This window comes from Papaver somniferum, unplaced genomic scaffold (genome assembly GCF_003573695.1).
Source record: "Papaver somniferum cultivar HN1 unplaced genomic scaffold, ASM357369v1 unplaced-scaffold_22, whole genome shotgun sequence".
NCBI lineage: Eukaryota > Viridiplantae > Streptophyta > Magnoliopsida > Ranunculales > Papaveraceae > Papaver > Papaver somniferum.
Window position 1 is genome coordinate 3,177,355 of NW_020632152.1, and position 23,151 is coordinate 3,200,505.

General features: G+C 36.0%; 2 protein-coding genes across 2 annotated transcripts; both read right to left on the reverse strand.

Annotated features, from left to right (window-relative positions):
• Positions 1-3,051: 3,051 nt before the first annotated feature.
• Positions 3,052-3,363, reverse strand: LOC113340603 (antimicrobial peptide 1-like). The gene has a single exon (XM_026585728.1). It carries the CDS (start codon positions 3,361-3,363, stop codon positions 3,052-3,054), a length of 312 nt encoding a protein of 103 aa, XP_026441513.1.
• Positions 3,364-15,841: 12,478 nt separating this feature from the next.
• LOC113340604 (antimicrobial peptide 1-like) lies at positions 15,842-16,153 on the reverse strand. Its single transcript, XM_026585729.1, has one exon. It carries the CDS (start codon positions 16,151-16,153, stop codon positions 15,842-15,844), a length of 312 nt encoding a protein of 103 aa, XP_026441514.1.
• Between the last annotated feature and the right edge of the window lie 6,998 nt (positions 16,154-23,151).

Here is a 23,151-nt window from a genome sequence, read left to right on the forward strand (position 1 = left end):
TCCTTTTAGGTTTGAGATTATGTGGTTTCTGGAGACTGGTTTTTATGATCTACTAGAAAACTGGTGGAATTCTTTTTGTTTTGCAGGTACTTCAAGTCTAAAGCTTTGGTACAAACTTAAAGCACTTAAGGAAAAGCTTAAGGAGTGGAATAAGCTCAGCTTTGGCAATACAAACACAAGGTTGAAACTGCTGCTGTCAGATATTCATGTTCTTGATAGTTTAGCTGAAGATACGATGTTAAATGATTCTCAGATACAAGAGTTAGTAGAGTGCAAAAAGGACTTTGAAAAAGTTACAAGAATGGAGGAGGTTTCCTGGAGGATTAAATCAAATATTAAGTGGATGCAAGAAGGAGACAAGAATACTGCTTTTTTTATCAGGAAGGCTAGTGCAAGGAGAAGATATAATAGAATCAAACAATTATACATTGATGGGGTCTTGATTGATGACAGGATACAACTTACAGAGCATATTGTAAGTTTTTATGAGGATCTTTTTAAAGAAGAGGAGATTATTAGGCCGGTTCTGGAAGGTATTGATTTTGAGAGCATAAGTTCTATTGAATCTGCTATTTTGGATGCTGAATTTTCTGAAGCTGAAGTGTTACAGGCAATTCAGGAGTTAGGACATGATAAGGCTCCTGGTCCAGACGGCTTTCCCATTATGTTCTTCCACAAATGCTGGAGTTCCATTAAATCTGACATCATGGGAACTATGCAGGAATTCTGCAATACAGGTTGTATAGATACAAAACACAACTCCACTTTTATTACTTTAGTTCCTAAGAAAGATCATATAGAAACTATTAAAGACTGCAGGCCTATTTTCCTTCTTACTAGTGTCTACAAAATCCTATCCAAGGTACTTGCTACTAGGATGAAATTAGTTCTGCCAAAACTCATTTCCCAGGTTCAATGTGCTTATATAGAAGGTAGACAAATTACAGATGGTATTCTGATTGCAAACGAGTTGGTTGATTCAAGATTAAAAGCTGAAAAGCCAGGAGTAATCTGTAAAATCGATTTGGAGAAGGCCTTTGATAGAATCAACTGGAGTTATTTGGAGTTTATGTTGAGAAAAATGGGGTTTAGTAGTAAATGGATTAACTGGACAAAGTTTTGTTATTCTACAACTACATTTTCTGTCCTCATTAATGGTTCTCCTTTTGGTTTTTTCAAAAGTTCAAGGGGAGTTAGACAAGGTTGTCCCATGTCACCTCTTTTATTTAACATTGCTATGGAAGGTTTCTCTAAATATATTGATAGGGCAGCTAATGCTGGTTTATTCAATGGTTTTTCTATGGTGGAAAATGGATCTGTGGTAAATCATTTGCATTCTGCGGGTGATACTATCTTTTTCGTCGACAACAGTAAAGAAGAGCTCACAAACTTGTTCTCAATTTTGCACTGTTTTGAGTATATCTCAGGTTTGAAAGTTAATAAATATAAAACTCGACCGATTGCAATTGGAGATGTTCCTCTAATGAATATTTGGGCTGCAGTGCTGGGATGCGCAGCTGATATTTTGCCCTTCTTATACTTAGGCATGCCTCTGGGAGCTAAGTCTAAGTCTAAAGAAATTTGGGTGCCTATTCTGGAGAAGTTTGATGCACGTCTTTCTACCTGGAAACACATCTCTCTACCCAAAGGAGGTAGGTTAGCTCTCTTAAAATGTATTCTAACTTCTCTTCCAATGTACTACTTCTCCCTGTTCAAGGCTCCAATTTCTGTGATCAAAATTTTAGAAAAGAAAATGAGGAATTTTCTTTGGGGAAATAATAGTTGTTCTCACTTGATAAAATGGGAAATGATTTATGCTGATAAAGATAGATGAGGGTTAGGAGTTCTTAACTTGAAGCTTATGAATATGGCTCTTTTAGCGAAGTGGAGTTGGAGGTTTGGTGTAGAGAAAACCAGTTTATGGTATAAGCTCATAGTATAGAAATATGGTTGCGACTACTCAAATTGGGTTCCAGGTCCAGTTTTTTCTTCTCATGGAGTCTCCTGCTGGAAAATGATCTCTGAAACAAGAGATATGATTACTAATAACTCCTCTTTGTGCATTCATTCTGGTACTAGAGTGTCCTTCTGGTATGATAAGTGGATAGGTACTTCTTCCCTGGCAATTTGTTTTAACCATCTTTGCAAGTTGGATAGACATCAATTCGGTAGTCTGGCTGATCACATTACTCCTGACGGTGCATGGAGATTTGATTTCAAGAGAATTCTTAATAACTTGGAAGTGACTCAGTTAGCAGGGTTACTCAACGTTATTGGTAGTGATCCTCCTGTTATAGACACTCTTCCCGATACTAGGCGTTGGCAGCTTCACAACTCAGGCGGTTTTTCAGTTAAATCTCTTTATCATACTCTCACTGTTGTTGCTGGTGTTGATAATTTTCCACATCATTTCGTAAATAAGAATGGAGTTCCACCAAAAGTCTCTTTCCTCTTATGGTATGCTGTTCATGGTAAATTAAACTCCTTAGATATGTTAAATCGAAAAGGGACGGAAGTTTATAGCTCTTGCATTCTTTGTGGTAATTGTAATGAGTCTCAGGAACATCTCTTACTACACTGTAAAGTGGCATATAAAACTTGGATGGCTGTTATGCCTAAAACGCATTGGGCGTGAGTGTTCCCAGAGACTATGTATTCGCTGGCTCATTCTTGGTCTCATAGTTCTCTATCAAGTAACGATAAGGTAGTCTGGGATCTTATTCCCTCTGCAATAGTCTGGATCCTGTGGAGAGAAAGAAATTGTCGCATCTTTGAGGACAAGTATAGTTCAAGACTGATTCTGAAATTGCAGTGGATGTCAAGGCTCTTGTGCTGTCCTGGGCTAGTGCTGCTGGAAACAGGGTTCATCTGAATTTTTCAAACTCTGTTTATAACTGGGAGACAGTGTTCGACAGAGTCTCTAGTTCTTCTTGTTTTGCTTCCTTTCTTTGTTTTGTCTACCTTTTGTAGACTTTTGTATATTCTCCTCTTTTTAATAAATCTTTCACTTCTCATCAAAAAAAAAAAAAAACAACTGGATTTATTTGACAGTTAACACTGGATGAATACGCTCCTCCATCCAAAGGGGCTGCTCCCACTAGCATTGGCATTGAAAGCGAAATTGCTCACACCCTGACAGTCTGCTTGGTTATACATGTTAGCAGTTTGACCAGTGTAAACAAATTCATAACCATTCCGGAAAACAATGTTCGAGCATCCACACCCATCTAACCTAACACGTCTGCCGGCGCAACCTGGTCCACCATATGCTGTTATCGAACTTGCAGTTGCCAATTCACTTACAACAGCCATGAGGACCAAAGCCATGAATAGCACGGAGAGTGAGTTCTTACTAGATGCCATAGCTAACTGATGAGCAATTCAGATTGAAGTACCTCCTTAAGGAATAGAAAGCAAAACGAGAAATTTTCTTTTTCTTTCTTTAGGTTTCTTCTTGAAATTGTGAGTTTTCTTCTTAAGTTAGATGCCCGTATATATAGTTAAATGCTCAAAGAACACAACAAGCGGGTCATTAATGGCGGTACCGTGTATGGAAAAAATCCCTTATTTAACAACCAAAGAAAAAAAACGTGCATGGAGAAGCAATATCGTAAATGTAGGTTTATGCTGTTTCCATTGATTATGGATGAGGATATGCTTATTTCCATGATTAATTAATTGAAAGGATGATAATAGATAAGACGGAAAAACTTCAACAAAGTCGGCCAGAAATTATCAGCCCAGCTATCGGCAAGTCTCAGCTTACAGTAATAGAAGGTCTGATCTTCTCCAACCAAAAACGAAAGAAAAAAAGAAAGAGGTTAATCGACTAGATCCACTACTCTAATTAATTCGAGTTTCGATCTTAATTTATTTCATGTACTGCCGTGATGATTATTCTGTAGGAATCATCTCCTTGACTTTACAAGGTACGATCATTTAGGAATGTTATCTCCTCACCGCTGTAATTTCCAGTCCATGTTTCCTATCCCGTGTTTATCTATCTCGGTATCGAATCAACAAAGAAATTTTTTCTAAATAAAATCAGCGGTTGAACCACATGTATGAAATGTTTATCCATTACCAAGACCGACATAATAACTGATTCACAAAATTAGTCGATTGGCCCTGAGAGATAATAATTTCTGCGTGAAAAGGACATGTAAATTTTGATATTGTTTAAATGGACGCGAATCAAAAAGATACTTTTCTATTAATTATTTTGTACAATTCGTCAAAAAAAAATAAAAGAAATAAAAAATTCCTTCACTTAAAATGTCCATAGCATTTTTTTGGCTCGCCAATTACGTACGCACGGATCATTGATCATTGTGAACGTGTTAACCAGTAGACGAAAAATATACTAGTACAACCGTTGTCACGATGGGAGGGCCGATCGAAGAAGAATCTAAAGATGGGGTTTGTCTACGACTATTTTCGCTTTGTTTATGAAAAAGTGATACTTTCGCTCCGTTTCGGAAAAATTGATACTTTCACTCCGTTTCAGAAAAAGTAATACTTTCGTTCTTTCTCCGAAAAAGTGATACTTTCGCTCCGTTTCAGAAAAAATGATACTCTGGCTCCGTTCCAGAAAAAGCATAACTTTTTACTTTTTCTGAAACGGAGCGATACTTTTCTGGAACGCAGCCAGAATATCACTTTTTTTGAAACGGCGGAAAGAATCACTTTTCCCGAATCGGAGCGAAAGTATCACTTTTCCCTAAACAGAGCGAAAATATCACTTTTCCTGAAACGGAGCGAAAGTATCACTTTTCCCTAAACAGAGCGAAAATAACGGCATGAAAGTATCACTTTTCCTGAAACGGAATGTGACATTATGACTTTTTGTAAAACGAAAAATTGGTTGATCCATAAACCAAAATATGGTTGCATGATGTGTTATGCGACCTTTATGGTGGTTTGCATAATAGCTTTGCATTCAATTTTCAAGAATTGTGCATAAAATAAAAATATCGTTTTTCTTGAAACGGAGGGAGTACATCGTTTTATTAGTTGCAAAGGAAAATTAGTTGATGCATAAACTAAGATATGGCTACATAAAGTATTATGTATCCTTGTGGTGGTTTGCATAATGGATATACATTTAATTTTCTAAAATTGTGCCTAAAATGATAAATACCTCCAAATTTTCCGTTAAAACTTTAAATTCGATACTGTTTTTTATACTCATTGCGTAGCTTTTTTTATGACCTTTCCAACGAGATAAAATTTGTAAAATTCTAAGGGACGGATTTTTAGATATGTTATATTAAAGTTTGGTTGCCAATTATACTCTTAAAGAATATGATACGTATGGAATTATAGTAATTTGACTAAAAGGAAGGGATATTTTGGAATTATCAAGTGCAGACTACCAAAACCTTTTTATGAAATTGCAAATTTATGTTAGGTTTTAAATTACCCAAAAGTGACCATAAAAGGGACTCCCTCCCTTCGGACCCTCCGGTTGGTCGGCTCAATTAGTTTGCTTAAACATCAGTACATAACAGCACAAACATAAATTCTAGATTTCATAGTTTCACATAACAAAATACTTACGGATCCCTAAATACCCCGACTTAATCCTTTACCCTCAATACGAAGAAAAAAGAAAAAAAAAAAAAAAAACGAAAAAGAAAGGAGAAAAAATTCTCAAATCAATCTAATTGGACTCAGTATCAGAATAGGTCGCTTCCTCGGACTCCGGAAGAAAAAAGAAAAAATTTCAAGTTCCATCTTAGTGGACATGGACGGTACAGAGTATGCACGAGGACCAAGCCCATACGATTACCAAAGGGATCTTGCCCGAGCAAAAAAAGAAAACAAAATCTGGAGAGATTTTAATGTCTTCTAATAGTTTCATTTCTGATTAATTGTTTATGTTTCTCTAACAAAATTATTTTGTTGGGTTAAATGTTTCTAATTGAATTATTTTGTTGTAGTTATTTAGAAGAAAGAAATGATGTGACTAGTGCTCGTGGTATTAGTGTTCAAGGATGTAGTGAATTGTGCGAGTGCACAAATACATTGATGATGGTGGTGTTGAGTGGTTAATTGATGATGGTGGTGTTGAGTGTCGTGGCGAATGAGTCTCTCGGCGCTTTCGGAAAAGAATGAGTAATGTTAGAGAAAAAATTTTAAAATTGTTTCAGGGATATGATGGTCAGTATAAGAATGAGTTGGATCTCGTCCATTTGATCCAGAACGAATTTTAGCTGTCCACCAGAACGTGGTTTGACATTTTCTCGTCCATTTAATTGACCCATTTTCTCTTCTTTATTTCCTAACTTTGAATAAATTGGCGTTTAGTGAGATGTTTAATTAGAATACAGTTGAAATGCCCAGTTTTATACATTACGTTTTTGGAACGGCCCATCATTCTATACACGAATCATCGAGAATACCATCATGATGGGCCTTGCATTTCCTGGATTAGCATGTTATGCTTTTGGGTCCGACTTCAGAGAGAGAGCGCGATTTTCGTTGGTTTATCGAGAAAACAGTATCGCATATACCAAGATCTGTCTGTGTTGGGTATAGATTTACCATATTTATCTGTGTATTTTCATTAAAATTTCTGAGGAATCCAAGTTTGGTTTCACTCTCGTTTAAAAACCCATCATTAAAATTGTATATATGTGTAGCCCGGTTAAGATTAGTAGTTTAGATTGAATTTAAATTTTTCACATTTATTTTGGATTGAATTAACCTTAATTAATTATGAATTATTAATATAAATTATAAACATTTAAAAAAAAATCCCGTCAAAATTCGTTACCTTATTTTTCTCCAATCAAGTCGCCAATTAAGATTACCCCATAACTTTCGGCTCGGTAAAGTATTCTCATTAATTGGGAAATTTAAAGACCATACTACCACTTTCTTTCCGTTTTCTTACGTCAGATACGTCTTTAACTAGGGCATCCTCCTCGCCAATCACTTTCTTCTTCCTCCTTAGGTTTCTTATACTCTTTAACTTAAAGAATAAATTTATGATTACAACAAACCCGGTGTTTAGATTACACCTTTTTTAATTTGTTGTCTTCTTATTTTCTTCTTTATCATACTAAAATCTGCCATTGTTTGACCTTTTCCTAAACTCTTAGTACATCACCATCGTGCACATAGTGTTAGGAAATCACTTCTATGTTTTAACCAAACCGAGCACTCTCCATTACAATTGATTTTGATTTAAAGTTCACGTACTTTCCATTATTTTATTATGATCAAATTACACACACAACACAATAGTTGGATAAAGCTACGGGATCCATAAATCTTGGTGTTAACACAATACGGTGTTATGTTATAGTTCCATATTTTGTTCTTCAGCTATAGTAGCAGAATACTTTTAACCTTCTTCTAAACATGGTCATTGTGATTGCATACGCCCCATATCAATCTACTTTAGACTTTTCATCTGTTTTGTTATTCGATTTTCGATACATATACTTTCTTTCTTTCGATTTTTGTTTTTAGGTTGCCTTGGAAAGAATCAGTGATAATTGCAATCTTAACAAGTTGAATCTAGACCGACTGGTTATTACTAGTGAAAACAGAAATTTTCACCAATTCGCATGACGGAAAATTGAAATTTTTACCAATTGGGTTTGCGAAAACTGGAATTATCACCAATCTCTGGAGGAGAAAATTGAATTTTCAACAATCGAGACTGTGAAAACCGGAATTTTAAGTCCGATTTTTCTAACCAGGCCACTTTATTACGGATGAAACAACAATTTTCACCAATCTCGCACGACGGAAAATTGAAATTTTTACAAATCGCGTTGACGAAAACTGGAATTATCACCAATCTCGTATGAAAACAAAAAATTTCATCTTTCTCGCATGATGGAAAATTGAAATTTTCACAGATTGCGTTCGTGGAAAATGGAATTATCACCAAAAAAGGTGGGATTTTCAGTAATCTCGCATGACATTATTATTTCTCAAAAAATGAAATTCACATCATATTGCTATTTTTATTTGGGAAATAAATAAAGAGGTACAAAATAAATTAGTTGTAGGAAAAGTCCAACGAGTTATTCAAGGGATTTGAATTTTTAACAACCGTTTTTTATTTTCAAAAAAGAATTGGATAACTAATTTTTAGGGAGATAAACAAGGAAAAACGAGTTAATTTTGGGATTATAGTTTAACGTTTTCTTTTTTAAATAGAATTAATTTCCTTATTAGGTAAAAGGTTATTTTTGTAAACAATTTATATTATAAATAATTATGGGTTTGTGAAATAAGGAATCTTAATGAAGGGTTTCTGATATAGAAAAAATATAAACTTGGATAGAAAAAAAGTTCCCCGAAAACAATTATAGAAAATTTATTTTTAAAGTTTTTAAGAAAATTAATAACTTATTGTTTTCTTTTTTGAATGAAACTTTTTAGTCCCACATCGGGGAGTTCATCTTTTTAAGTTGTATTATATCATTATATAAACAAATTCTCTATTTTTGTAAAATCTATAGGAAAGGGGATTCTCTAATTTTTAGAGAGACCCCCAAGGGAAATATTTTATAGTGATTTCTTTAACGTTCGCGATTTTCTTTAGCATTTTTTTCGGAGTTTCCAAGCTCAAGTTGATCATCTACTACATATGCTAGTAGTAGGGTATTTTATCCTGGAGATATCCGCCCCGTGAGAGCTATAACATCACTGTTGAGTGTAGCCGGACGCTAATGTATTAAAGAAAACGTGTTGAACGTAGCCGGCCGCTAATGTCTTAAGGACAACGTGTTGAACACGTGACTCACCCTGTTTTTCCAAAGTTTTGCCTTGTTGTTGTTGCAGAGATTTGGGAAGCTCGTTCGTTTCATCGAAACGATCACTTCCATTATATATGAGCTAAGTATCAATAACTTTTGATTATTTGATTTTTTTCTTATTTTGATTATTGCACCCCAACACCAAGTGTTGTACAGTATGCTCATTAGAGGCGGTTAGAGACGGATCCACACTAACGTTCGGTTGTCCATTATTTCCTATCCGAGAAGGGGACTTTCGCGTATTGCTGGTAGGAGTGACTATTGGGAGATTAACTTGCTGAGAATGACACCATCACACAATATTTCATTCTTCCTCTACTAATGATGTTGCTGCTCGGCGAACAATTCCTGTTTCAAATTCTAGTTGTGAATATTGAATACCTTCACCATCATAGTTTACATGCCTTCGCTTGTTGAGGCTTAGGTATGCCTTTCCAACTGTCCTTGTGAAATTTATGTGCACAACTGTCCTTTTTCGTCCAACACTACTAGACCACGCGTCTCGATGGTTGCCGGTTGCATATTTCGGGTGGACGTCATAGTTTTCTCTGACTCCCAACAATAGCCACGTCCTCCGGCTATTACTTTACTCAGATCACCACCGTTGGATAAGATCTCCTCGTAACGTGAAGGGAGCAGAAAAGGGACCACTTGTTGAAAACTTAGTATCGTATGTATATACAAGAAATAACTCGTGCCGATAGAATAATTTTAATAATTACCACACACTATGAGGCTTAAGTCGACACATGAGAACTTGTAGACAATAAATCTTAATCCAAATAATTATAATTTCGGTTACACGTAAATAATAGATTAATAATTTTTCACGATATTCTTTAGACTTCAAATAATAGTTTTTGATAAAAATTCCTCGTTGATCATTCTTTGAAGGACGAAATCTGGATTTCTCCGTCTTGGTATTGAACTTAGAGAGTGAATAGAGTCCCCTAATGGAGCAATGTTGTGAACTTCCGATATAAAATTCTTAGGGACGACGGCGTGCGTGGTATATTCCTGTGTTGGACATCAAGATTGATTAGATAGCATGACTAATATTTTTATTAAAAAGAACATTAGTTTGATTTGGACCGAAATTAAAATATACTCACGTTTTGATCAATCATTAGTAAATCCAAAGCATTGACTTAGTTGGTAGCCATGAAATCGACATATTCTCATTTTCTGGCAATACGAAACTTGAGTATTGCAATTTTATTTTCATCGCAATTATGTAAAAAATGATTAGAAGGTGTCACTAATATTTTATTCTTTTAGAAAAAAAGTTAAATTCAGATCGAAATAACAATATACTCAAGTTTTCATCAATCATTAGGAAATCCAAAGTAGTGACTTCGTTGGTCGCCATGAAATCGATCTCTTCCCATTTTCTTGCAACTAACCTGAGTATTGCAGGTTTGTTTTCATTGCAATCATGCATTCTCGAAAACAAAGCAAACTTGGGCAACAGTTTTTATGGGGTTGCGGATAATCATGTTTGGCATGTTGATATCTTAAGCTAAAAATTTCACCAAAAAAATAAGTTGGAATAAGTGAATGAGTTGGAAATGAGTGAATGTGTGTGGTTGAAGAAATACACTCCTTTATTTATACACTGCTCATTGATAATTGTAATTATGAACATAATCAATTGTTTGGACGTTTTTTCTTTTGGAATGGGTTATTACGTGCTAGTCATGAAGGAGCGGTCCTTTCATTGCCTGCATACCTTAGAGCATGAACGGTTTTAACTTATTTATGGGTAAGCAACTCTCTTAATTGTGGGAGGATAATGGTGGAGTAAATAGAGGATCCAAAGCAATTGAAAATATTGGAATTAAAAGAGGAGGAGATTTTTTTTGGTCTAAAAGAAGAGATTTATCGATTCCATCAGAAGTCACTAAACGTTTCCAGAAAAACGTTTCAAAAAAATTAGGCCCACGGCGTAAGGTTAAATCTTTTGTGAGTAATTTTTTTGGAAATTTTTTTGAAGCATTTTTTGAAATATATATATATATATATATGCATTACTCATTGTTCCTTTTGTAGAATGAGTATAATGAAAATCATTAGTTTTATTTTTTGATTCCTTACTTTACACAATGAGTACAATGAAAATTACTTTTATTATTTTAAAAATAATAATTGTTTGTATTTTGCAGGTTGTTAAAAGATGGCTAATTTTTTTTTAAAGATACGTGTCAAAGATTTTTTTTTTTTTAATTTCAATGGTTGAAACATGGTTGTAAGATTTATTTTTTTTGGTTTATTTTCTTAATGAGGCATTTATTTTTTCAGTTTATTAAGAGGGTTATTAATATTTCCATAATGGAAGAAGGTTACAAACACTACACCCGCTGGATGTCTTTGGCTGGGACAAGACTGAGATGGTCGGATCACTTGTTTGTCTCTCAAAATGTTATCCGTCCGTCCAAAGCTCAGAAACATATGTTGTTTTGTATTATAGATATGAATTCAAACATCAGGGGCCGGCTGCCTTGCATATATCCGATATCGAATCATGACACGTATACACCCTATATTAGGTATTCACATGGGTCATCCACGGTATCTAGTTGAAATAAAAACCTCTTTAGTAAAAAAATCATTATTACTGCATTAAAGCTGGAACACTTTGTGGATGGCTTTGGCTGATAATATTTGGACGACTTTGATCAAGTCTTTGCCATAATATCTTTTTCTCGTGATATTATTCTTTTGGAAGCAGCCATCGGCCATAAAACCGCTGGACCACTTTGTGGATGGCTTTGGTTGATAATATCTGGACGACTTTGTTCAAGTCTTTGCCATAATATCTTCTTCTCGTGATATTATTCTTTTTGAAGCAGCAGCCATCGGCCATAAAACCTAACCTTCAAAGAAAGAAAGTCGAGGAAATAGAAACAAGTTGAGCACACCACCCACTTCAATTAGGAGTTGGGAGTTATTAGAGCGTCCACAATGGACGACTAAACCCAAATATAGTGTCCAGTTGATAGGCGTAGCGGGACGGATCATCGATCAAAGACTAAAATCCAGACCAAATTTGGTCTGCGACCAAGATCAAACCCAAATATAGTCGGGCGTTTATATAGTCCACGCCCCATAACCAGGCGGACGTATAGTCCACGTCCCACCACAGGCGGACGTATAGTCCACGCCCCACACCAGGCGAACGTATAATGCACGCCCGTCTTTTTTTTTTTTTAATCTTTTGTGTGGGGCGGGCTTAATACCTCCGCCCCACTCTTTACAAACTTCAAATGACTTCAAATGCATGGAGCGGGCATAATACCTCCGCCCCACTTTATTTTCTTTTCTCTTTTTTTTTTCTACACCGGGCGAACGTATACTCCCCGTCCCACACCAGAAGTTGGTATATTCTACGCCCCACACCAGGCGTTGGTATAATGTCCGTCTGACCAAATTTAGTTTTTCCACCGTAGGGTCACAGACCAGATTAAACCCAAAATTTGGTCTTTTTTTTCCTCTTTGGTCTTTGGTTATACTCGCACCACTGCAGTTGCTCTTAGGAGAGCAAAAACGAGTACCGTCCTCTAAAATATGTACTGCCTGTGGCCATGGACATCCCAAAGCATGGTTATACTGCCCATTAAATCAACTAAAGACGATTATGCTTCAAAAAAACAAAAACATTATAACCAAAAAGTTGGCCACCTCTAACAAAATCCGGTGGAGAGAGAGCTTAACTTAAGAAATAACAATTAAATGATGCGATTTTTTATCCTTTATATTTACGTCCATATATCATTTTATCCTGGATGCCGTTACTTGGGTAGTTTGGGATCAGAGCACCAAAAAAAGATTTGAAGAAAACTATTGATTTAGACCTGAGTCGTGAAGCGAGAACTTCAATGCTTGAGTCTTAGTACTCGGATTAATTTCTCACACTCTCTTTTATACTGGGAGATTGGCTTCTTCTTCTTTTTTTCAACGGGAGATTCGTCTAGTTCCTTTTAGTCTATGGAGCTTGTGTTAGAACATCCTTGACTCGACGATCATTGCATTTATCAACTTTCCCTGGGTTAATAACTTCAACATGGAAGCCAGCAGCTGGTAACCACATTAAACTATGGAGAACTGAGGAACCAAGTATAATGAGTGATTTAATAATATAAGCCCACTTGTTAAAAATCGAGCAAGAGAGAGGAGAGCATAAACGCGGAAACATAAAAGACTACATTGATAATAATTCGGTGTCAACTTTCATGGATCAACAGCCTATTTATATTGTTCACAAACTTGACGACCACTCAAGGTAGTTTCCTAACTAAGATCAAACTCTAAACATAGACACTTTCCTAATATAACTCTCACAACTTAATGTGCATATCTTCTAAATATAGACTCTCATATATTATTTCCTAATACCCTCCCTCAAGATGGAGCATGTAGATCGCGAATTCCCATCTTGGACAAAAGAAATTTAACTTCAGTTTTCGTCTTTTTTTTTTCAACACTTTTGTGAAAAAAAAATCTTCAGATCGTAGTTTAAGGACGTTTCGGTCCCCTTCGTAGTTTTTGGACATTTCGGTCCCATCTTCGTAGTTTTAGGACATCTCGGTCCCATCTTCATAGTTTTAGGACATCTCGGTCCCCTTCGGAAGTTTTAGGACATTACGGTCCCAATCATAGTTTTAGGACATTACGGTCCTCTTCGGAAGTTTAAGGACATTTCGGTCCCGGTCGTAGTTTTTGGACATTGCGGTCCCAATGGAAGTTTAAGGACATTCCGGTCCCCTTCATAGTTTAAGGACATTTCGGTCCTCTTCGTAGTTTAAGGACATTTCGGTCCTACTATTGTTGTTCTTTTTCTCATCACCTCTTGGTGATTGTTTTTTCTTTTTTTTTTTTCTTCACAACATGAATGTTGTTTCTTATTCTCTTGTTCCAGTCACGATTTTGTTGCGAAACCTTCACACTTCTTTTTTTAAGATTCTCTCACAATCTTTCTCTTGTTACACTTCTGCCACAAGCAATAACCAACACAAAGTCTACCACACTTTGTAAGACTTCCAAGTTTCTGCCACAAACTCTTCAATCACCATGTTTCTGCCAAAAATTCTCCCTTAAGCTGAAACATAACCACTCAACTTACCTTGTCATTCTAAGTTTCTAAATTCTAGTCAATTTAATCAAACCGTACCAGTCCTTTTTACTGAAATACCTTTGATCCGCCATCAAACTGTACCAATCCTTCTTGACTGCAATACAAGCTTTGATCCTCCATCCTCATTGATTTCGAATTCATGACTTAACCCTTTGAAACAACCACTTACCCTATAACTTCTTTACCTTCACCAAAAACTGCTTTCTGCAACGTCTCTTCCAGAAAACTGTCACATTTTTCCACTGTTATCACACTTTTGTTACTGTCGCTAACTGTGACTGTTTCTTCTGTTACATCTTTGTAACAATTCTTCAATAACATTTAACTGTCCTTCAATCACACTATTCTTCGTACCAGTTCTCGCAACTGTGACATTAACCTTTCTAACACCCATTCTGTTACTATTTCCGAGTAACACTTCTGTCCAACTGTGACAATTATTCAGTCACGCTTCTGTATCATCAACAGAATCAACCAACTGCTTCTTTGTCCAAACTTGAACTCAATCTTCCCTGTTTTCCTACTCGAACTTCTACATCTCGTCTAATGAGTACCAACTCCATGGCCGATTACAGCGAATCTTCATCAGCCATTCACTGCCAAGCTCCTTCACGAGTTTGAATCTCACGTACCGAACTTCCTTTTTATGTTGACTTCTAAAAATAGTTCAATCAACCCATGTTTCCTTATTAACTTCGATTCACGTCAGAACCCTAACTTTTTTTTTTAAATGCGATATCTACTGCCAACCATCTCTGTCCTACCATGAGCTTTTTATTCCATCTTCATCTTTTAAAAATAGCAGCAGATCATCATCTTCACTGCCAACAATGACAACATCATAACCTCTCGACTCCATTGTCGATAATCAATCACCACCATGAATCTCCGATGACAGTGGCATCATCATCGCTGCAGATAAACAACCACTGCCTTCCATCTTCTTCTATGTATTCTCTTCCATTAATCATAACCCATGCTTTCTAATCAATCACAAATATTAAAAACTTTCATACTTCAGCCATCAATCATCAAAATCAACGACAAAAGTCAAATCCTTCTGTTCATGTCTTCTCCGTTCAAACCCAAACTTCAATTCCTATTTCCCAAATCAACCACAGTCGAAGGAAGCAGCTCTTTTTCTAAACCTAAAATCATAAGAGATCTATTTCTTCTTTATCTGGTATTTTTCCTCCGTAAACTTCATGCTCACCTTGCTTCAAATCCTTCTTTTCTTTCAATACCCTCATGAGACAGACAAAAAGTCACGGAAAGTAACCTAAGCGGTAGTAAACCTTGCGTTTTTTTTCTTTCTTTTTTTTTCTTTTTTTTTTCTTTTTCTTATTGCACCTTTGTAAACTCTTTCCGAAAAGCTCATCTGATTTTGCTCTTCCTCTCCTCTCTCCCTCTCACCTTGCTCTGATACCATGTTAAGAATCGAGCAAGAGAGAGGAGAGCATAAACGCGGAAACATAAAAGACTACATTGATAATAATTCGGTGTCAACTTTCATGGCTCAACAACCTATTTATATTGTTCACAAACTTGACGACCACTCAAGGTACTTTCCTAACTAAGATCAAACTCTAAACATAGACACTTTCCTAATATAACTCTCACAACTTAATGTGCATATCTTCTAAATATAGACTCTCATATTATTTCCTAATACCACTATTAAATATAAAAGATCCATTTATAAGACAAACATCGAACAAACATCGAATACATTAAGAAAATAACATTCTGCAATAACAACAACCCAAAATTAATCGGTACGACAGAGTCATTCCGAGTTTATTTATAACTTACTCACTTAGGAAGCACGTAATGAAATGGACCTACTTTATTTATTAGAAAGCACGTAGTGATATAGATATCACTACGATACCTAAGGCCATTCCTAAACATCCACAATTGAGGAATTCACTTAACACTGGAGGTTAACACTCCTCCATCCAACTCCAGCGCACCGACTACCGCTGCTGCTGAAAGTAGTAACGCTCGCACCTAGACAATTTCCTGTGTTGTACATTCTAGCAGTTTGACCAGTGTAAGTAAATCGATAACCACCCATATATAAAAGGTTGTTGCATCCACAACGGTACGTTTGAGATTGGCCGCTGCAACCTGATAAACGATATACTGTGAACGAACTTGCATTTGCCAATTCACTTGCTACAGCCATGAGGACGAAAGCCATGAATAGCAAGGAGAGTGAGTTCTTAGTACTAGATGCCATTGCTAAGCGAAGGAGCTTGTTAATTCAGTAATTCAGGCTGGACTGCCTTTAGAAAATAGAAAACAAAATGTAAATCTTTTAAGTTTCTTGAAATTGTGTGTATTTTTTCTTAAGTTAGATGCACGTATTTATAGTTGAATGTTTAAAGAGCGCGACAAGAATGACAGAACGTGCATGCAAAAGAATTAGTGGATAATATCATTCAGAAGAACATATCTTATATGGATATTGCTTAGTTTCATTGGTGGAAAAACCTTCAACGTACTTTTCAGAAAAAAGAGGTTCATCGACCAAGGAGTCTAAGGTCTTCTCAAATCCTAATTTAAGAGATTTTTACAAATTAGTTCAACAATTACATTTTACGTGGGACACGAGTAAGAAAGTCAAGAGCTATTACAAATTTACCGGTAACGATTAGTATCCCGCGGGACATTCCGAGAATGAGAGTGTGTGAGAGATGGTGGGACCCACACTAAACCCATCCCCTATAAAACCGCCGGGTCATCAGGGTTTTCTAACTTTCTCTTGCGGTACAACCGCGGGATCCAGTCCGTGTTGAGTGTATCACTTCCATGCAGTAGAATACATTTCTAAAAGTGGGCCTCAAAGATTCAGGAGGACCTTGTATTGCTGGAGAATTTGAAACCTCAACCTTTGTTGTATAAGATGGTACTTTAATGTAAATATTTTTTTTTTGATGGGAAAGGTTAATATATTAACTTAAGCAATGTAATACAGAAGATCTACAATTTCATTTTCATCAAAAAATATTAGAATTAATACTCTCTTTTCGCACACGTTGGCACAAGTGTGTTGACATGTGGTGAAGTCTTCTGATCCTTACTTCTTTTGCAACGGAGTCCGCGGCAGCATTGTAATCCCTATTTATAAATTTAACCTGAGCTTGAGGAAGGTTGTCCAACAAGTGAATTGCTTCTTTAATAGTATTCTCCGCAACCATGAAGCTCCTGTATCCTTTTTGGATATAGATTCCCAAAGGAGTTTACAGTCTGTGACTATACAGACGCTAGAAAGAATATTATTTTTTAGACACTTTAAAGCATTTACCAGGACTTTAGCTTCCGCATGTAACGTCGACGACGCTCACTCGGAGCCTGCTGAAATATGAAGGAAAGCTTCTTGGTCTGCCGAGTATAGAATGAAGGCATATCCCATGGATAGATTTTCTTTTTTAAAGGATGCATCAATGAATATTATCCAATCCGACCTTAAGTTATTCCACCCTTTCTTGATAATCTTCGTTTTTCGGATGCCTTGAGATTTGGTTTCTTCTTTGATAATTGAAGACTGGATGAAGGTTTTTATCTGCTGAATTAAATGGAAGGGATCCGAAGCCGTTTTCCTGAAAACGACCTCACATCTATATTTCCATATGAACCAAGTGATGATTGCAATTTGTTCCCTGAATGGAGAGAAGTTTTAATCATCGACCCAAAGTTCAACCCATTTGCTAATCACATTTGTGTTAATTCTCGAATTGACCATTTCCAAAGAACAACCAAACCAAACTGCTCTGGAAAAAGGGCAAGTTCTAAACAGATGATTTTCCGTTTCCATTGCATGTTTATTGCACATTTGACACTCATGGGAAGCCTTTGGGTTATGAGCCTCTAGCCTACTCGAGGTTGGTAAAGCTTTCTGAATTAATTTCCATATAAACAACCTGATCCGAGGCAGAGTCTGTAACTTCCAGATTTTTTTCCACGGGAAATCAATATCATTCTCATTATCAGGATTACGAGTAATGAGAAAGTTATAAATATTTTTTGCCGAGAAATCTCCAGACTGGTGGTGAGCCCATCTTATCCTGTCAGAATCTTCTTTATTTGGTGTAATAGCTAGAATTTTTTGTTTTAGTGACATAGTGTGCTGCTCAGCTTTTTTTAAACACCAAAATGCTTTTAAAAAGAACCAGACTAAACATACCCAGTCTCACGTGTTGTTTGCAAGGTTACAGTTCAGCTCTATCTCACGTGCGACACATATTTCACTCACACAGATACATGTTATTACCTCTCCTCAATCTCAAGTGGGCAGAGACAACTGAAGATTGGACACATACTTTCACTCGCGCAAAAAATATGTCAGTCATAGAGATAAAAGCGAATATTAGTGACAGCAACATCAAAGACAGTTGATGGGCCAATAGCAATTGCAAACCACAAACATGCAGGCAACAACAAATAAGTTGTTCTGTAATGACAAACCAATGCCTGAATTGGAGATATTGCTGGTGGAAATCTAATCGCAGAGCTTTGACAAAAGTAGTAGCTTATCACCAGTAGAGAGAATAATAATGCAGGCCAAAATGACAGTGAAGAGTAGGTGTAGCAGCAGGAAGATATGCAGATAAGAGTAGTAGTTAAAATTCATACCACAAAAAGCCTCCAATGTGCATAAGATGAGAAGGAAAATGTTGTAGTCACGAGAAAAAATTTACAGCTCACTCTTGTATAAAAAATCCATGCTCGTTGTTGAAGTACTTACGACTTACAAGTGGAGTTGATATTTGCATTCAGTAGTAGAAACCGATTAAAAACTAGCAGTAGAAGGATTTTCCATCCACTGGTAGTGTATGAAGAATAGCTCAACACCATCAAATAGAAGTATAACTCAAGCTAGCTACATAAATAGGGTCGCATCAATATGAGTAGCCTTGGATCATATTTCTGCGTTTTAGGACACAGTTGTAGCATAGCTTGAAGAAGACCATAAAATATGTAGGCATTCGCAGCAGGACTTCAGCAAGATGAGATTTTTGAGTTGAGTATACCAACAGTATGAGATGGAGCAATGTGAAAAGATAGGAATAGTTGATTGCAGTAGTAGATAAAACTGGCACAGTAGCATAAAACGTACTAGAATAGGTGAGTATAAAAGGCACTTCACGCCGAAGTACACAAACTCCCAGTAGTATCGCAGATTAAAAGCAACAGCCAAACTTGAAAACTGCAGTCACCATACATCAGGCAGTGCTGGTTGCAGACACACGAAAAACTGATGGCGAACACCATTAAGAGCAACAGACATCCCTGCTGAAGTATATTAACACTAGCCAACACCAACCGGTTTATGACAAGCACATACACAACACCATGAGCATCATAAAGCAAATAAACAAAGCCATACTTTTATTCCCCTTAGGCAGTTTTTGCATCAGTGCACCGTGAAAGAAGCAAAGTCTTAAACCAAATTATTATCATTTGATTATTCTCCATAAGGCCATAGCACTTTGGATTATTCACTCACATAAGAAATAAAAGTAAAAAGGCACCATTGAAGTTGAAACTTCAACTGAATTATTCGAAGAGCATGAAAAGTAGAAGAACAACAGGTTCTACATTGAACACATATTGAAACTGAACACTAGGTTGCATACTGAGTATATAAAAGCTCCGCGAAGAGAACTTCAATCTGTACTTAATGTACCTCCTCAATTTCTATTCGGAAACAACATCTTTTGTTCCCTCATTACACACACAAACCAACTCACTCACATACCACTACTGTGAGGACTATACCAAAGTAACATTGAGAGGAGGAGCTAATGGAAACAAAATTAAGTACTCAATGGTGCAGGAAACAATCAACACACACACGTACCCCAACATTCTGCTGGATTTAAGAAGAATCTTTACCCCTTTGTATTAAAAGTGAAGAATCAACAAAATAAGCATAAACCCAGTACTAAGTATAAAGATATAAATTTATAAAACAAACATCAAATACATTAAGAAAGCACCATTATACCATAACAACAACCCAAAGTTTGTCGTTAAGGCATGGGGTATATCCCAAGTTATTTATAACTTACATGACATATATGCTTCGGAAGAAAAAAAATTACATGCATGACATACAAGAAACATATACTGAAATGGCCCTACTTTATTTATTACTTATCTAACTCTTTAAAATCCTAAGCTCATAAGGATCCACGTTGAACAGTGACCCTCACCCATTCACAGAATTGTTCCGTTCCACTTTTCCTCGATGGAGAGAAAAACAAGGATTTTTTCACAAAATAAAGAGTATTTATCACACAAACAAAAACACGAAAACAAAAAAAAAAACCTAAGAAGAAACCTGTAAACAGATTTTTTATGGCTTTGTCTTCCTTCTCCATCTCTTTGTTCATCGTATTCCTTATTTTCTTTAGATTTCTCAAACGCCCTCTTCGTTCCTTTTTTTTTCTATGTGAAACCACATCGAGCAACTTATCTCTGAAATCAATGGAAAATAATCTCAGTATTCTAAAATCTTCATGAACTTGCCGCACACCTTCATCCTAAGGATAATTCTCCTCCTATAAGTTTTAATGTGGCTAATTGAGTTCTTCGTATCTAATTTGATTTCACAGCAACAACATTGCAAATATGAATTCGGGTTTAGGAACTTAATGTCTATGTGATTAATTTATTGCTTATGTCATGTCATTATCATGTTTTCTACCGTGTAAGCTGAATCCTTGATATCGATACGCAGGTTCTTCAATTGTTGATTTAGGTGTTGACAAGCCTGCCAGGTGAAGCATACCAAAAAGGTTAGGTTTTTTGTTTTTGGTACTAAGTACTGTGTTTTTAGGTATTTGTATTGTTTTTGTTCATGGGTTATTTGCAGGTTGATGTTTATTCCAAAATAGTCCGAGAATTGAGATGATTTTGTTCTAGCTTAATCTTATTTTGTATGCGAGATTGCGAAATCAACTGTTTGTTGAAAAGCCGGATGTGAAGAGCCATAATCTTAACCAGATAAAGGAGAGCTTCCTTGAAGGGGAAATCAGAGGGGAAGATAAGGACAGCACCCTCCATTAGGGAGATGAATTGTGTCAAAAGATGCAAATATCATAAGGTTTTTACTCATGGGAGTATTAAGACTTTTCATATTTATGCGACAAACCTGAAGAGGAAATAATACAAAAGATAAGACAAGATCAATGGTTCGATGTACTAAAATGCAAAGACCGCCTGCGATCTCGTCGCACAAAAATGAGGCAAGATAAGACCTTTACATAAGAAGGCAAAATAAGACCTCCTAAGTAAATTAAATAAACCACTGATAAATTCGCACGATTGTTTCTCATAAGAAAAATAATAAGAGGCAAGTATGGGAATTAAAACAACAATGTATTATTTTCCTTGCAATAAACAAGCGTGCGAAGAAACAAAATATGACAAAATAAAGAAGGGAAATTAAGAATGCTTAACAGTAGCATCTTATTCAAGATACTTTTCAGACTTTAGCACTGGATTCAGGATTTTCAATCTCAGTACCGGCTTCATTAGTAGATTTCTCTCCTTCTTGCTGAATTTCTTCATCATCTAGATCTTTTTCATCATCGCTTAAAAAGTCAAAATCACTATCGGGCTCAGGATATTCTTCATCCGCACTCACATTACATACGGGGAGTTTTACTGCTAGAAGAGAGTTCCTTGAGAGAATTCCATCCATGACAGATTGGGAACTAGAGTGGCCTTTGCGAATAACTGCTCTTTCAAGATTTCTAGCATTTATTTCTATAAAATTTTTCTGAAATGCAAACCTTCTTCGTGCTATGCTTCGAGACGCAGAAAGAGAGAGCTCAAGGTTACCACGAGACAATTCCAAATTTGCATATTCTTTGCGAACCTTGGATAATTCAGAATTCAATTGAGCAACAGCAGACTGGTGCGATTTCTCAGAATCTACAAGGAATAATACATCACCATAAGCAGAAATAAAGAATTAATATTATGCGAAAAAAGGCTAAGAAATCATAATAAGGAAGTCAACCCTAGATGACTACCTTGAAAGAATTTAAAAAATCAAGGGTGTTGTCCTTCATACTTTCCATAGTCTTATCAAATCCATCACCAACTGAACCACTGAGACGAGAGCGAATTTTTTTTCTTCAGAGGAAGGAGATTTATTTTTCTTCTTAAGAATGTCATAATAATTCTTTAATTGACTATATTGTTCTTGAAATTGATTCTTCTTCACAGAAAGACTTATGTAATTCTGAATTAATTTCTCATTCTGGGAGCTTAAATCTTTAAGCGAAGTTTCATGTTGCTCCTGCAGTACGCGAAGAGTTCGCGTTTGGTTTTCATTTATTTCATGAAGAATTGAATACTGATGTGAAAACATTGCTTCTTTCTTCGAGAAAGATAGTTTCTCCCTAGAAAGAGTATGGATTTCTTCTGATAAAGTTTGATGAAGTAAGTCAGCATCGCGTGTCAATTTAAAAAAAATAAGATATTTGATCACTAAGAAAATTAATTTTTTGAGTGAGACGGTCATTTTCATGGGAAAGATTGTCAATACGATCAAGTGAATATGAATATTGATTATTTAATTGATTTAGTTGATACTGCAACTTCGCGTTATTCTCTTGGGTATCTTCAACAAGGAATTGAAAGTCATATCTCTCATTTGTTCGCTTCTGGTTTAAATCTTAACAAATGCACGAAGAAATTTACAAAAATGAACATATGCGAAGGAATACAGAATATGATAAGTGACTTAAATATAATAATAAGTACCTCTAAGTTTTTGATTTTTGCTGCGAAGATTTTCAGCCTCAAAATTTGAAATTTGGAGTTCTCCTCTCTGCCTTTGTATTTCCTTTTCCAAAAGAACATTTTTCTGCGAAAGTTCCAACTGAGAACAGCTAGATGCAAAATGCTTTTCAGCGAGCATTACGCGACGATGAAATTCCTAAAAAAGGAAAAGATGAGAATTAGTACTTGGAAATGTCATTAAAGAAGATAAAAGTTAAGGTGCGAAGGATAATTACCAGAACATCTAGAGCGACGTGGAAACTCAGATCAATTTGAGAAAGGACCTCATCCCTTGAAGCTTTATCAACAGGAAATTCACGAAGAAGCTTGTTCAAGGCTGAACAAGAGAGAAGCTTGCAAGGATCATTAGTTAAAGATTGGGCAGAATTGATAACGTCGGATAGAGTTTGAGTAGCCAGTTTTACACTATCCAAAGCT

Bases quoted from the DNA above. Each gene is read 5' to 3' on its own strand.
- LOC113340603 (XM_026585728.1), bottom strand. From the start codon at position 3,363: ATGGCATCTAGTAAGAACTCACTCTCCGTGCTATTCATGGCTTTGGTC.
- LOC113340604 (XM_026585729.1), bottom strand. From the start codon at position 16,153: ATGGCATCTAGTACTAAGAACTCACTCTCCTTGCTATTCATGGCTTTC.